Here is a 14,979-nt window from a genome sequence, read left to right as displayed (position 1 = left end):
TAAAGCGCTCATTGTGATCCTCACTAACTGCTGACAATCCTATGTGAGGGTCTGTGAAATACTATTAATTAATTAATAATAAAGTAATAATTCTGTTTGAAAATACCATGTGCTAATAAAGTGCTTTCCAGAACAAGTAGTGATCAGGACATTGTATCTAAATAACTTGTTTAAAAATTACTTTTTCTTTTACTTATTTCTGCCTATTTTAAGAGTTTTGCTGAAGCCAAGTAAAGAAAAAGAAAATTTTTAGCTAAAGAAGTTCAGGTAGCGATAGTATATTTCAGTGGTTATGGAGAAAATAACTGTCTGATGTTAGCAGTGGCAGCTTATTGCTATGAAAATACTGACAAAAGTTGTATCTTGGGAAAGGTCCAAGTCTTGTGAGGACAGTGAATTAAGAATCTGAATTTAGACCACTTGAGACCTGGTCTAGGGTCCATAACTGGGCTGATGTGTCTCAGTCTTGAATTATGATAGTAAATGTAGCATGTTTCAAGCCTCCCTGAAGCATTTTTATAACTTTGGCAATATGAATAATATGGAAAAGAGTAAGCACGTGATTAAAATTTACTTTAATTTTCTCATAAATGTTTATTTTCTTGCAGTTTGTAATTTTACATAAACTACTTCATATTGAAAAAGAAAATGAACTTATAATCTTTTAAACTGCTATTAGTTTTAAAAGAAAAGTGATTCAGATATGCTCCAAGTATAAATATAAACAAATCAAGTCTTCAAAATCAGTTGCTGTCCTCTGCTTGAACAAAAGGAAAGTTCTCCTAAATCTAGTGAGAGAAGGTTAAAGCTGGCCCTGCATTTTTTCCCAGTATTGTGCCATCTTCTCTATGCATGCTGAGCAAGTGGACAAGATGAGGTCAAATGTAGAAAGAATTATAGAATAGTTCCTCTTTGTGTCATGAAAAGATAAAAAGAGTAAGACTTTGCAGACAAATCCAAACTTAACTTAAAATGTTGCATTGCCTGATATTTTGCAGTAAAGTCTCAAGTTTTCTTTAGTGCTTCTTTCCTGTCCTCTGCGGTTTGTTTCTGTCTGGGATTCTGCAATCCTCTTCCTCTCATACTAGAAAAGGTTGTAGGACTATGTGGTAAATTTACTTTATTTTTAAAGCTGTATTGATTTTGCAGTTGTGTAGCATGGCCTTACAAATTCTAATGCCAGCAGTTTGTGATCTGCAGCAAGAAGCAGAAGAGTTAAGAATACTGGAAAATGGTGCTTCTGTAAAATACTTCTTATTTAAATGCCATCTTCTGTCTTTCTCCCTGTTGTCTGAAAGAATAATAACCTGCCACATCAAGCTAGTCCAGTTCTTACAAAGGACCCTGGAGAGCACCAGACTGCAGGGCTGACAACAGAGGGCAAGGGCATAGGGTGTGCCTAACAGTGCAGAAGGAAAGTGAAAAACAAGAGAGGAACATTACCTGATCGGTGCTTGAGATGTAAAACTAGTATGAAGATTAAAGTTTTGGCATTACTCGCTTGTTATGTGCTTAAAGAGATCACATATTTTAATTGATGAATCAAAGAATAATGAACTCAGTTTGACAATTAATGCCAGGGGACTGGGAAGGTTGTTTTTTATGGTGGTTTTGCATTAATAACTTGAATAAAACCGTATTTTCTCTAGATAAAGCAATCTGTTCATCAGAACTTTCTTTTCATAACTTGCACTTAGAATGTTCAATTAAATCTCAATACAGTGTAAAATCATTGGTGATGAGAAATTAATCTCAAAACCATCTACTATTACTCCCAAGGAGCTGACTGCCATTCAGTAGAATAAGATCAGAATCTTGTGCCATGTCAGTGAATTTGATGCGCTCAACAGCACATTTTGGTAGCAGTTTTTCTAAAAAGTTCATTGTTGTGAAAGGTACAATGAGTTGTATTGTATGATCTTACTAAGCCGTTCAGCTGAGAACTGAAATCACAAGCTGGAGGCTGGAACTACCATGGACATAGAGCTGCTTTAATTCATAAACCTGGGTGACTAAGTTTCACAGGTCAGCCTGATCATAACTTATCAAGTGCTCTTTTCTTTCCCAAATGAAGGTATATGGCATGTTTGTTTGTGCTTTGAATATGATGCTCTGTCTCATATACACAGGGGTGTGTAATGGAGATCCTAGTGATGACCTGAAAATGCAAAACATGACCATAATTACAAATATGGAGGAAATTGAAATGTTCATTAAGAGTTGGGAAGTTGAGAAATCACTTGATGTAACAACCAGGAGGCCAGTAAGAAACTGTATTGAAGATAACTGCACATACTGTCTGGAACTCTTAAACAGAAGCATTTACATCCCTTGTCACAAGAAAGTGAGTATAAGGATCAGAAAAATTGCAGACCAAATCAAATAATAGTTGTATAATTAAGAAAAGAGTGACTGATACATGCACATTTTTCATGTTTTGCTTATTTTTATGATTTGACAATGGAATTGATGACTTTGATACCCCTTGTCAAGTTGTCCATTGTAAACGCATATCTGTATTGGTCCCTGTGCTATTATGCTGGTTTTTTTGAAATTAATTAATAGGCATTTCTCAAAGGCAAGACACTGGATCATCATGTCAAGATAAACACATTCCAGAGAGGTTATTTTATTAAATGCTTGACATGGATCACTAGAACAGAAAGCCTTGTGCTTCTGCTGCACACAACAGTGATTCATGGAGTGGCAGACTTATTGGACTGAAGAAATTTCCAGTTAAAAAAATTGGACATAGTCAAGATGACGTTGACAATTTTCTAGCATTTCTTACAGAAATCATTATAATTTGTTTCTACAAATTGTACTTTCTAATGGAGATATAGGTGTAGCATGCAGCTAGAGAGGTGGGTAGACCTCTATAGGTCACTAGAGGGGGGTAGTGCAGCGCAGCTGCTTTCCAGAACAGAAAATGAGGAAGCCCTAAATCTCTGAGGTCTAACCGACTTAATTAACATTGAAACGGATTAATTACTCACTTGGCCCTTTCTTTCTGAGAGATAGATGTGTTCAGATTCCTGATTCACTTCCTTTTGCCTTTCCTCTTTGTTTTTGTTGTTACACTTCGATTTTCATCACAGACAAATGTCGTTAAAAGTATTGCACGCAGCTGAGTCCCTTCTTTCAAATTCCTAAGATCTCTCCTCACTTTCCTGAGGTAGAAAAAGATGCTGAGTTCTTCTGAAAGGAAGGAGCGAAAGTAGTTCTTTTATATACAAAAATTAAGAGTTATTTGCCACAGAAACTTAAGGGGGGAGCGGTGGTAAGCAGCTTGGAATCAAGAAGATAGAGTAGCATCAGTGAGTAGTAGGATGCTTTATATCACGACATATCTCATTTTATAATAATTTAAGGAAATTTGAGAAGTTGTAATACCTACTGCATATATGTTCCAAGAAGAACTCTGATAGCGCATCTTTTCCTGGTTTAAAACAAAAACTGACATATCAAGATTTTCAAGTGGTTGGTTCATCCATTATTTGTTTTCTTTCATATACATGATGGTGGCAGAGCCAGAGTGGATGGAGTGTATTGTGCACTTGCTGGCACAAAGCAGCTGGTCAAGGATAGGTACCAGAGTAATCAGTGTGATGAACCTCTTGGCAAAAGTGAGAGACTGCTTGAAGCTTTGCTGAAACCACAGGGACAATTCAGATGCAACACAGTAGAGAAGAGGCAGAATGAAATAAAATCTGACTTTTACATCTTGTTACAAATTTATGCAAACAAACCCAACAGAAATAAGACAGGTTGCACTACCTGCATTTAGACTCAGCAAAATAGGCTATCAGGTCCTACAGACACAGAAACAGAGGAATAAGTAATTAATTCACAGCAGAATTGTTTGAAAGGTATAGCAGCAATGTTTAGCTGAGATAGTTCACTTTTTGACAAAGCTATCCTGAAAAGTTCTTTAAAGTAGTGTGACAATCTCATTAGGACTGTATTTTTTTGTCTACTGATAAATATAAAAAAATATGGCAGTTTAAGTTTTGCTGAATAAGTGTTCTGACAAAAAAGATATTTTTAAATTTAGACAATGCTAGTGATTTTTTTGCCTTGAGGCTGTATTATTTCTCTTAATTCCTGATTTATTTTAGTTACAGAAAGCCCTTATACTTGTTAATTCCCAATTTATATATGTTCCTAGGTGTCACCACAGGAATTTTGTGAAAAGATGTGGATCAACAGTACTAATTTTTGGAATTATGAGTGTGATGCACTTTCTGCATATGTGGCTTTATGTAATAAGCACAACATCTGCATTAAATGGAGGACACCTGATTACTGTTGTAAGCAGATAGCCGTATTCTGTACCCTTCTGTGGCTTTAGTGATGACATTTTTTAGTGACTAAGTGTTTAGTGAAAAGTTAAAAATATATTTCTTCCTATTATTCTTGTAACATCTCATTTTATCATAGCATTGGTAAATCAGGGTACAAGTTCTTAGCACATCATTTAGTCATGAATGAATTTTAATCTCCATTGAATTTGCTGCTTACCTAAGGTACTGTTAAAAGTACAAATATGTGCTTTCTGTGAGTTCTCACTTTTTATTACTACCTATTAAACCAATAAAAGGCTGAAAGAATACAGAAACACTCAATGTCCTTTTTTACTCCTTGCAGCACTGAGCTGTCCTGAAGGCAAGGAATACCAGCCTTGTGTGCAACCATGTGAAGCCAAGACGTGCTTGAATAAATGGTTCTATGAAGATTCTCCCTGTTCCTACTTAAGGGAAGACTGTGTGTGTAAAAATGGCACCATTCTGCATAGAACAGACTCTGATCTCTGTATACCAGAAGAAAAATGTAGTAAGTACAGTAGGACAGAGTAGTTTTGCAGTTATGCTAATGTTAACCACAGTTATATTAACAGTTCATGTAAGAGATCAGCTTAAGTTCTGTGTCACACCTCAGTAAATGTGAATCTGGTAAAGGTCCCTTCAACAGAGCCTACCTTTTTCTCAAGCAACAGCAGTTTGTGCTAACTTGTCTTTGAGAACTACTGCTACTGTACCTCTGTTGGGGGAAAAGTGATAGTCCTTCTTCTCTAGCTCCCAGGCTTCCTTCCCTTGAGAACTCAGGAAGGAATAACACGGGCAGGTTCTGTCCTGTGCCCTCACCCATTTTCACCCACAGAAAAGCATTTGATCCTTTGTGGTTTTCAAGGTCATCATCCTTTCTGGGATTCTTTTATCATAATGCTGCACAGCCATATTATTTTATGCAATAATTTTATGGAAGTCATAGTTGCTTGCAGGAAATGGGAGCTGTCTGCTTCTTGAAGGGATATAATGTGGTGGGTTTTTTTGTTTTATTTTTTTTTTCCTCCCAGCATGTACAGATATTAAAGGACAACCCCGCTCTCCTGGGGAGGTCTGGAATGGATCCATGAGAGGGTGCTGCATGTACGGCTGTTTAGAAAATGGAAGCATTATTGCTGTAGAACCTGAATGCAGTGAGGATCCACCACCAGTGTGTGAAAGAGAAGGGGAAGTTCTACTCCATGTCATTGAAGAGAGAGCTTGTTGTCCCAAGAAAGTTTGTGGTACATACCACACTTGTTTTCTGTGACAGAAGTATAATAATAATTATTCACTGAAATAGGTTTTTTTCTTAGAAGTCCACCAGTTAAACAAAACTTCTGTAAAAAAATAATTTTAAGCTCTTGCATGGAATTTAATAATAAATTGATATATACAGAATGATAGAAGTACCTGGGTATTTGGGGATATCATCAGAGAGGGCTTGCTTTTCTTTCCAGTGCTTTGGTTTGATGAGCAGTATCCCCTGCTCTGCTGTTCCCCAGAAGCCATTTTTTGGGATCTGATCACAATAGTAATATTCTGCCTAGCCATGGTTACTAAGAAAAAGAATAAGCTTATTGCTCCTAAAACATTAAGCAAAACATACTAATTTCTTCATAAAGTCTTCAAGGAAAATGAGAACACGTAGTCCAGCTGATATGATGCTTTTGCTTATTAGATGCTTCTAACCAATGCTGTGTTTTCAATTTGCTCAAAGAATATTGGTGGGACATTACAGCTGGCTTCATGGATAGGAAGCAGAGCAAGTATTTAAGAGGGATATTACTGCTTGCTTGGGTTGAGCTGAAAGGTCTACATGATGGTATGGAGTGAACTTTAAACTGACCTAGGCTGCTCTTGTTTTGGGGATCTCTGTATTAGATGGTATAAATAGCCTGAACTATAAGACTTGCACTTGTATGTGTTTAAAGACACCAAAATTGTTTTTTATCCCACAGAATGTAACCTGTCATTGTGTGATGCCATTATTCCAACATGCAAACCCAATGAAAAATTAGTGGTAGGCTACCATCCCCTGTCCTGCTGTCCACAGTACCAATGTGGTAAGGGAAATACAAAATCACAGCTAGTGGAAAGTTTGCCATACTTGTGTTATATGTTGGAAAAAAATTGCTTTACAAGTTGTCTTGATTGTTAACAGAATGGGACACTGTAAATAACATTAGGCAATGATGCATTTTTTAAAAACATTTTTCAATATTTTCTTATGTTTATGTTTTGTGTTACTTCTGATGAACAGTCAGTTTGGGGTATTTTATTTTACTTAGTGTATGAAGAATATATTTTCTTTATATATTTATTGTTACAATGACTCCTTTTAAAACAGTGTTTATTTCCTACAGAATGTGATCCTTCAGTTTGTTTTAATGCCTCCCAGCCTGACTGCAGAGAAGATCAATTTATTGTTGAAGCAAAACAGGAAGATCCTTGTTGTTTCTCTCATCTCTGTGGTAAGAAGCCTCTAATATTTTTATGGAGAGCTAAGGAATAGTCAAGTATTTACATGAACAGACTATAATTCCAAATTAAATAACTCAGGAATTCTTGGAGTGAGATTTCACACAGATCTGGCTGACTTGAGCATAATTATTCTTGGTTTTAGGGATCTTTTCTTTCCAACGTAATTTTGAACATCATATTTGAAATTTGTTTAACTTTTATATCCATAAAATCCTTAAAAGTTCTATTATCTGCGTAACAAACCCAGTATTGCTTGTTATATAGTTTATTAGATGCAATTCACATGTGCTAACTTTTTAGTATTTAAAAGTTTATACAAGTCTGTTTTTTAATTTAGTGTGTGAATCCTGTATTGAACCTGTTCCCTTGTGTAGTGAAGGGGAAATTCTCACGGTAGACCTTAATACCATACACTACTGCTGTCCTCGTTACTACTGTGGTGAGTGTAACTGTTGTGAGTTCCACGTGTCACAAAATTCAGTAAAAATGACAGACAGGGTGTGGGTGTGCAGGGATTTGTTTAGCTTTGGCATTAGGGTGGGCTTCAGGTATAGACTAAGAGGCCCAAATGAGGGTGTAGAGGTACAAAATTTGACATAGATTCAAAGAAAGTTCTTGGTATGTCCAGTGGAGGTCGAACAAAGCTAGTCAGTGGAGTCTGGAGAGATTATTTAATTCACCAGACAGAATATGGTTATTTTCACAGTGATCTAAATACCAGCATATTAATGTGCCACTGAATCCCATCCTTGGAATGTAAATATACAATTGTTCATATATTAAAACATATTTAATAAAACAACATGTTGTTTTTCCTCTGTTGTACCATTCACTAATATTTAGGCAGTTTCTTTGCACTTTATCTCCTAGGGGAAGGAGTAAAGCAATGGTTTCAAATACTGCTGGGTTGACTACTCCTCAAAAAATGAGCAGGCAGAAAAAAATATTTGCAGTAACAGTCCTTTTCATAGCCTCATAAAACATGTAAATTGTGCTATTCATTTTTAAGTAACATCTACAAGTACAACGGCTTAATTTAGATTAATTTTCATCCCATTGCAGTGTTTCAGGGTAATTTCAAATAATTAAATTGACTTCCACTAAGTTTGTAGTTTAGTAATTTTTATTTCTGTTGTTTCTGTATTTTGATCCTTTCCTTTTGCTTGCACTTTTACCCAGGTGTAATTTTCTGCAAAGGCTTTTGGCATTTTTTCCCCAATTCTGGCAGGTAGAAAGTAGAAAGTTAGATCTTAGTGAGTGATCTTATTTCACAGTCCCAGTAAGCCACTTCTGATAAAGGAGGGAGTATTTTCTTATTAGCATCATACCTGGAGGGCAGTTGCTCCCTGTTATCTTCCAGAAGTGCACTTTACAGTACATTTCAAGTCCATATTTCCCAAAGATTATGGTTTTAGTTGTCTTTGGTACAATCTTGAGTAACTCTGAAGTAGGAGGAATATTAAATGATTCCTGTTTGATGTTCTCTGAAACTTTAAATGTGTTCTAAGATAACTAAAATCACTTTTGAAAATCTTTGTTTAGTTTCTCATTCCAAGTATAATTCAGATGCTTAAGAAACACAATAACATTTATATAAAATAATTTTATTTTAAAAATAGTTTATCAAAAGTAATGTAAGCTGGAAACATGAAGGAAACTTGAGTAAATTCTTATATGTCTTTTCTCTTCATTTAGTTTGTGATGAAAATCTTTGTTCTGAGCCTCCTATGGTTTGCACAGATGACATGATACCTGTGAAGGAAAAAATACTTGGGCAGTGTTGTCCGGAATGGCACTGTGGTAATTATTGCTTTATTCCTTAGTCACAGCTGTTAACCAAAGCAAACAGCTAATTGATTGATACAGTTTTCCTTATCTCCTCAGAATGTAGTTGTGAAAATGCTACTATGCTGACCTGTAAATTGGTAAGTGGTGTCTTTCAAATGTTGTTAGTAATGCTGTTGAACTGTCTTGCTCCTCCCTTTTACACTCCTTGTTTCAGTTAGTTGTAAAGAGTGAACAGGGACAGGGTGGGATTTCCTTCCAGTCCCAGCTCAAGCAGGTAATTCCAAGTGTCTGCATAGTATTGTCAAACATTCCTTGGAGAAATTTCACTTTGTGTGTTGTAAGGTGGAAAAAGGAAAAAAAGCAACTGTAGTTTTATCCTGTTCAGTGTTGACAGGAAGCAATATGGTAGTAAGGCTTTCCACAAAAATAATTCACATTTAAGAAATAATTAATGAGGTATGAGCTTTATGATTATATGTATCATCTGAAGAAATATGTTGTTTTGTTAATCATTTATGCTTTTGATTAAAATGATTTAACACTATTGAATTTAGTTGATATGAGAAGTAATAAATATTTTGCTCCTCATGTAGTTTGTCATAATAAGGACTATGATCTGGAAAATAATTATGAGTGACTGTTCAAACCCCCATTAATACCACAGTGACCATATTTTCCTTATCCAATGCCTGAAGTTTTTTCCTTATGTGAAGACATCATAATGTCAATTAAGGAATTAATGTCTATTAAGGAATTTTAGATTTAAATAGCTTTCACCTATCTTTCAGAAGAAAATTCTCAGGAGGCAATCTTTTGCTAATATATTTATTTTTGAAATAACTTTGTATCTCAGGAAAACTGCTGTTTATTGATTCTGCTATTCTATGCACCCCTACAGAAAATGAAGTGCTGTTTTCTGTTTTAAGAGATAAATACACTTAATAACTCTGAATGTGCTGCTGTTTCTTGAGTACATGGTAATTTTTCCCTTTTATGAAACCAGGGGTGGAAGTGATGAAAGTATATTTTACATTTTTAGAGAAAAATTGTCTGTGTAGCACTACATTTAATTGTGCATGACTTTGCAAACTTTTATCTTTCCATACTCAGGGAGAAGTTAAAAAAATAGATAACAGTGTTTCCAGTGCTTGTGGATGCACTCACTACATTTGTGGTAACTTTTTCATATTCCTCATTGTTGTGTTTTAGTTTTTAGCTAAAGGGTGTGCAAAGAAAGCAGAAATGAGGTCATTGTAACCTTCTCAAATGTAAACGCTCTTTTATCTTAATTTGATGTGTGTCTATCTAGTTATGCAGTGATCCTCCCTTTTCTGAACATGATGCTTTACCTGTTAACCCCTCCATTTTGTGTCTACTCTGGCAGAGTGTGGGAGTGTTGTAGTGCAGCTTTCAGAGTCACGTGCAGTCTCTCTGGTGAGAGGCAGGTAGGAAGCAGGCTGTGGATGGTAGCTGAGCGTGAGCAGGGCAGCTGCTCCTACTCTGCTTTCAACACAAAGGAGAGCATCTCACACAGAGCATTAGAGGACAAGAGGAGGAGGCCAGCCTTAAGAGCAGAGCTCTGCTCCCTTCCCTCTCCCAGCTACCCACGTAGAGTAGATTTCAGCTGCACTGTGCATGGGGGTGCTGAGGCAATCTCCAGTCCTGGCAGCAGCCCAGGCTAAACTGCCTCCAAGAGCCAAGCACATATTTACGGTACAGCCTGAGCTGATTAGTGGACCACGGGTATTTGCAGGGTGGTTTAATTGACAGAAAGGCTACATTTTGTGATGTGCAGAATAGCTGAATGATAAATATTAGAACACTTTTAAAATAAAGAACAAAAGACTTTTTTTTACTTCCATAGTAGGAACACTCTCAGTTTTAGGCAGTTTTGCATTTTTTAGCATTTTCTAAAACTGAATTATCATTCCTCACACTCTTGTTTGGTAATTAAAACCACAAACCAATGAAGTCTAAAAGATAGAGTACTTTTGCAGTGAATAAGAATTTGCCCTACTTTTGTCTTACCAGTGATTCTGTTAATTTGTTTCATGATTTTTTTTCCTCCTCTGGTAATATTTATTTCTTTTCATTTTAGAGAAGGATGATGTGTGCATCTTCCAAGAGGTCACAGTACTGAATCCTGGACAGTCAGTGATTCAGTACTTGGATGGAGACCTTTGTTACACTGTACAATGTTTACAAGAAAAAGATCAGAACACAGGCTACAATGCCATGCATTTCACAATGATGAACTGTTCCCAGCAATGTGAAGCTGTGAGTATTCTTAAAATACAGGAATGATGCAATTTGTGAGCACAACTGCTCAACTAGGATAAAAGTTTTAGTGAAGACTGCTAGTCCTGTTTACTCAGCAAGAACTTGAGAACTTAGCAATGATGATATATATCTTGTGTCTACACAATTATTTTGAGAGGCAGTTTCCAGCAGCCTATGTAAATATATCTAACTCTCTATCCATCCACCCATCCGTCCGTCCATCCGTCCATCCACCCATCCAGCCGTTGTTTTCCTTGGTGTTTTTAATTTCAGAAATCAAAGAATTTCCATTCTAAAAGTATATCTAAAAAGTACTAATTTGTCTTTTTCCTTTCTTTTCTTTCCAGCATCAAGTATATATTCCTTCCTTCAGCCACCATACTTGTTGTGGTACGTGTCAAAACGTGTCCTGCTCTTTTCATACAGAGAATGGAACTCTGATTGTGTATGAGGTAAGTGCCTCTGAACAGAGATAGGAAGTAACTAATGATACAACAAACAGGAGTCTGACAGGCATTTCTTAGTTAACTCATGCTGTCATTCTTGCTTCATACCTCCTCTACTGCTGGTTACATGCTTAGAGACTATTTATGATGCATGATTGGAAATGAGTGTGTTTATCTAAAGACCTGCCATCTTACACATGTAAATATCTTATTTCTTGTACTATTTTCTGCAAAGATATGCAAATGTCATCACTTACATAAGGCTGGATATGCTCTAACTGCAGAGCAGGGTTCAAATCGTAACTTTAAATTATATACTATGATTTAGATGGGTTGAACGCTCCTAAGCCTACATCAGGACTCCATTGTCCCCCTCTTCTCAGGGCCACTCTTCTCTTCATGCTAGTTACTACACAAAAGAAAAGTGCCAATTGAGGCTCTGGGGTTCAGGATCTTGATGGTGTGTTCCAGCATCCACATACAAGAAATTTAGATGTGGCCATGACTTGGTTCGTACTTCCAGTTGATTTCAGAGTGAAAGAAAGAGTTGAACTGGCACAGTCTCCTTTCATTCTGCAGTAGGACACCCTTGCTCAGCTGCATGCTGGAGAGTAGAGCCATGGCTCCAGCAAGAATAGCCTCTGGTAGTAAGAGGATGGTCTTTCCCTTTTGCCACCTATGGGTGGTCTGCATCAGACTTTCCACTCCAGTAGATGCTACAGCATGAGGACACTACTTTTACAGACCTTTCAGGCTGGAGATAAAGCTGAAGTGTTCTGGCTTTCATAACAATGGCTTTGTTTCATATATTCAGGAAGGAAGCACGTGGACCTCCAATTGTACCAACTTCAAATGTGTAAAGACTGCGGCAGGTGCTATTGTAGTGGGTTCAAGTGTTGTCTGCCCCCCGTTTAATGACACTGAGTGTACAAAGGTTTGTACTTTGGGTAAGGTAAGTGGCAATAATTGCTCTGGATTTGGGCTTACACTCCACAACGCATGCAAACTCCATGCACTTCCTTTAAATTAAAAAAAGTGGTAAGTAAGTGTGTAAATGAGCAATTTGCAGTAATTTCCTATACTCCTTTTTCTTTCCAACTGACAAAATATCTGTGAGGAGTGTAAGAGTTTGGCATGGGTCTTGTTGATGACTGTTTTAGAATATGGTGGAATTGGAATCATGCTTGCCATACATATGAAGTGCTAATAATCACTGTGTCTTACTTTAGTTTGGAAAAATACTTTGCCAAGTTCATAGTACACACACAATACACAAATCAGATCAAGAAATCCAAAAATGCTTCATATAGGAGTCAGCTATATCAAAAATTCCTTAAGTTGTGCAATGATTAGGGAGATGACAGTATATATAAACTTTATTATCTCTTAAACTAAGATTTGTGTAACATAACAAAAAATATCCATGGTATCTACCTATATCATATATTTAAAAATATAAAGGTGGAATAAAAACTGCTTTGAAGAACACGTATTCTTCACAAAGATTGCATATATTGTTTACAGTTTAAATTCTAATTTAATAATTCTCTAACTTCATAATACTTGTAAATTTTTTCACTTGCAGTACATCTTATATTTAATATGAGTTACAAATAATAATAAATCTGTATGCAGAGAGGGTAAGTACCATTGCTGCCTTGACTACAGATTATATATTAAGTACCAGTCCTACTTATCCCTTCTATTTGCTTAAAAAAGTTCCTATTTCTTCCAGTCCTGAAGAAGGTATTCTATTTAAAAATTATGCTTGTACTACTTTGAGGTAATGCTTGAGTTTCTTTCTTGGAATCATTCTGAGAGCATCATTTAGGTTAAGATTTTAGCTAAAATTAACTTTCTAAATCAGTCTGACCTGTTTTTGAGAAATGCTGAGATTAGGCTTGAGCCAGTAGCTGAGAAGAAAGCTTTTCTCACAGGCAACTCAGGATAATTCAGGAATATCTGGGTTTAAGTGCTCTTTTAAGAAGTTCTTCAACAACTTATTCAATGTAATGAGGTAAAAAAATATATGCTCATATGAAAAGATAGAAGCTGAAAAATTTCTTTCTTTTGTCTGTCGTTATCCTAAGAGTTCTATTTATATTCTGCAGCCTGCTTGATATGCAGATCTGGGCTACTCATACAAATTTTTGAAACTATCCTAATTAATCTCCATGATGGGGAAATAGATGATAGTGGATTATATAAAAAATATGCTTAAAGAAACTAAGTGACTCTTCAAAGGAAACTAGATCAGATGTCAACTGAACATGACTCAACTTGTCATCATGACAACATTGATGAGCTCATTTTCAGTTTCAAAGGCTGTAAAGAATTTGTGAAACAAACCTTCAGCTGATACATATCTTTGTGATTCTGCTGATTTCAGTGGTACTGCTTTTTATTAGTTTGACATCTTTAAAATGTGGAATGTCTTGAGATACAATTTCCCTTTGCATTGGGCCCAGACTTTTTTGCTATATTCTTCTTTTATTTTCCTAGAATGGAGGAATTGTGCAGACGTATAACGATGGCTGCTGCAAGACCTGTAAGTGATGAAGGCTGCAATATGTGCTAGTTTGGCTTTGGTTTTGGAGGGCTTATTTTTTAACCTCAGTTGCTGGGACGTAAAGAGGGAAAAAGCATGCAGTTCCCCCTACAAATCACATAAAATTGTTGTAGTTACCTAACTACTCTTACTAAAAGATCTTGCTTCATTTGGCTGCTGACTTGGTGATTTTTAACATTATTGTTCTGGAGTATAACCAAATCTCTCCAAATATAACCCATGGAAGATTGAACAATCAAAACAATTGAAACATTCTCTTTATCATTAAGTTGGCTCTCAAATAGCACCTATATGATCTTCACCTTAAAAGACAAGATTTTTTTTCCTCTTGAAAGTGATTCCTGATTCAATGGCATTTTTCAGTACATCTTCAAACTTAGCAATTTATTCTGTATCCTGAATATGTATTTTCTAGGTCCAAAATACTGCAATGTTTTTTCTTAAATCCCAAATGAGGAAAAAATAGAGTAACACTGATATAAAATGCTTATATAAAATCAGCTTTTTAATAACTGGTTCATTCATATTTTCTGTGTGTAACTTCAAAATTGATTAAATGTGACTCAAGCTAACATAAAGGTTTCACAATTTATGCAATTTTAAAAATAAATTGAGAACAAACTGGTTTTCTCTGCAGTTTTGTCTAGAAAAAGTCTTATTATCTACTTACATAATTATGTGTGTGTGTATATATATATCTATATATAAAACACTGCTTTGTAAAACTACTTGTGTAGAGCAAGGACATGTTCAATATTACAGAAAATCTTAACCCTCTTTTTTGGCCTTTTTTTTGGTCAGAATTACAGTAAAACAAATCAGTCTGGATTTTTTTAATACAAATTTTTACTTAATATTACTGAATAGCAAGTTGCAGACTTATAACCATACACTGCACAGTTATTATATAAAACTGAAGTGCAACGTATTGAATATAATTTGGAGAAATAAGGGGAAGTAGTGATATTTGTAAAATACAGAACAATACCAAGTTTCCAAGCTATGTGAGTCTTAGAAAGTAAACTGCAAATATTGTTATTCCCCTGTAACAAAAACATGGAATATGAAAGGTATTTAAATACAACAG

At 35.7% G+C, this 14,979-nt stretch overlaps 1 protein-coding gene across 1 annotated transcript in view; it reads left to right on the top strand.

Annotated features, from left to right (window-relative positions):
• Window positions 1-14,979, top strand: part of OTOGL (otogelin like) — a 98,222-nt gene that overhangs the window by 70,637 nt on the left and 12,606 nt on the right. The window contains exons 43-56 of the mRNA XM_063394994.1: window positions 2,130-2,344; window positions 4,169-4,310; window positions 4,648-4,833; window positions 5,357-5,569; window positions 6,287-6,391; window positions 6,692-6,799; window positions 7,147-7,248; window positions 8,505-8,609; window positions 8,694-8,734; window positions 9,708-9,771; window positions 10,696-10,874; window positions 11,225-11,329; window positions 12,138-12,257; window positions 13,826-13,871. Coding sequence (XP_063251064.1) covers window positions 2,130-2,344; window positions 4,169-4,310; window positions 4,648-4,833; window positions 5,357-5,569; window positions 6,287-6,391; window positions 6,692-6,799; window positions 7,147-7,248; window positions 8,505-8,609; window positions 8,694-8,734; window positions 9,708-9,771; window positions 10,696-10,874; window positions 11,225-11,329; window positions 12,138-12,257; window positions 13,826-13,871 — 1,731 coding nt within the window. The remainder of the gene's footprint in view (window positions 1-2,129; window positions 2,345-4,168; window positions 4,311-4,647; window positions 4,834-5,356; window positions 5,570-6,286; window positions 6,392-6,691; window positions 6,800-7,146; window positions 7,249-8,504; window positions 8,610-8,693; window positions 8,735-9,707; window positions 9,772-10,695; window positions 10,875-11,224; window positions 11,330-12,137; window positions 12,258-13,825; window positions 13,872-14,979) is intronic.

Source organism: Prinia subflava, chromosome 4, assembly GCF_021018805.1.
Source record: "Prinia subflava isolate CZ2003 ecotype Zambia chromosome 4, Cam_Psub_1.2, whole genome shotgun sequence".
Taxonomy (NCBI): domain Eukaryota; kingdom Metazoa; phylum Chordata; class Aves; order Passeriformes; family Cisticolidae; genus Prinia; species Prinia subflava.
This window is presented reverse-complemented; position numbering and strand designations above follow the sequence as displayed.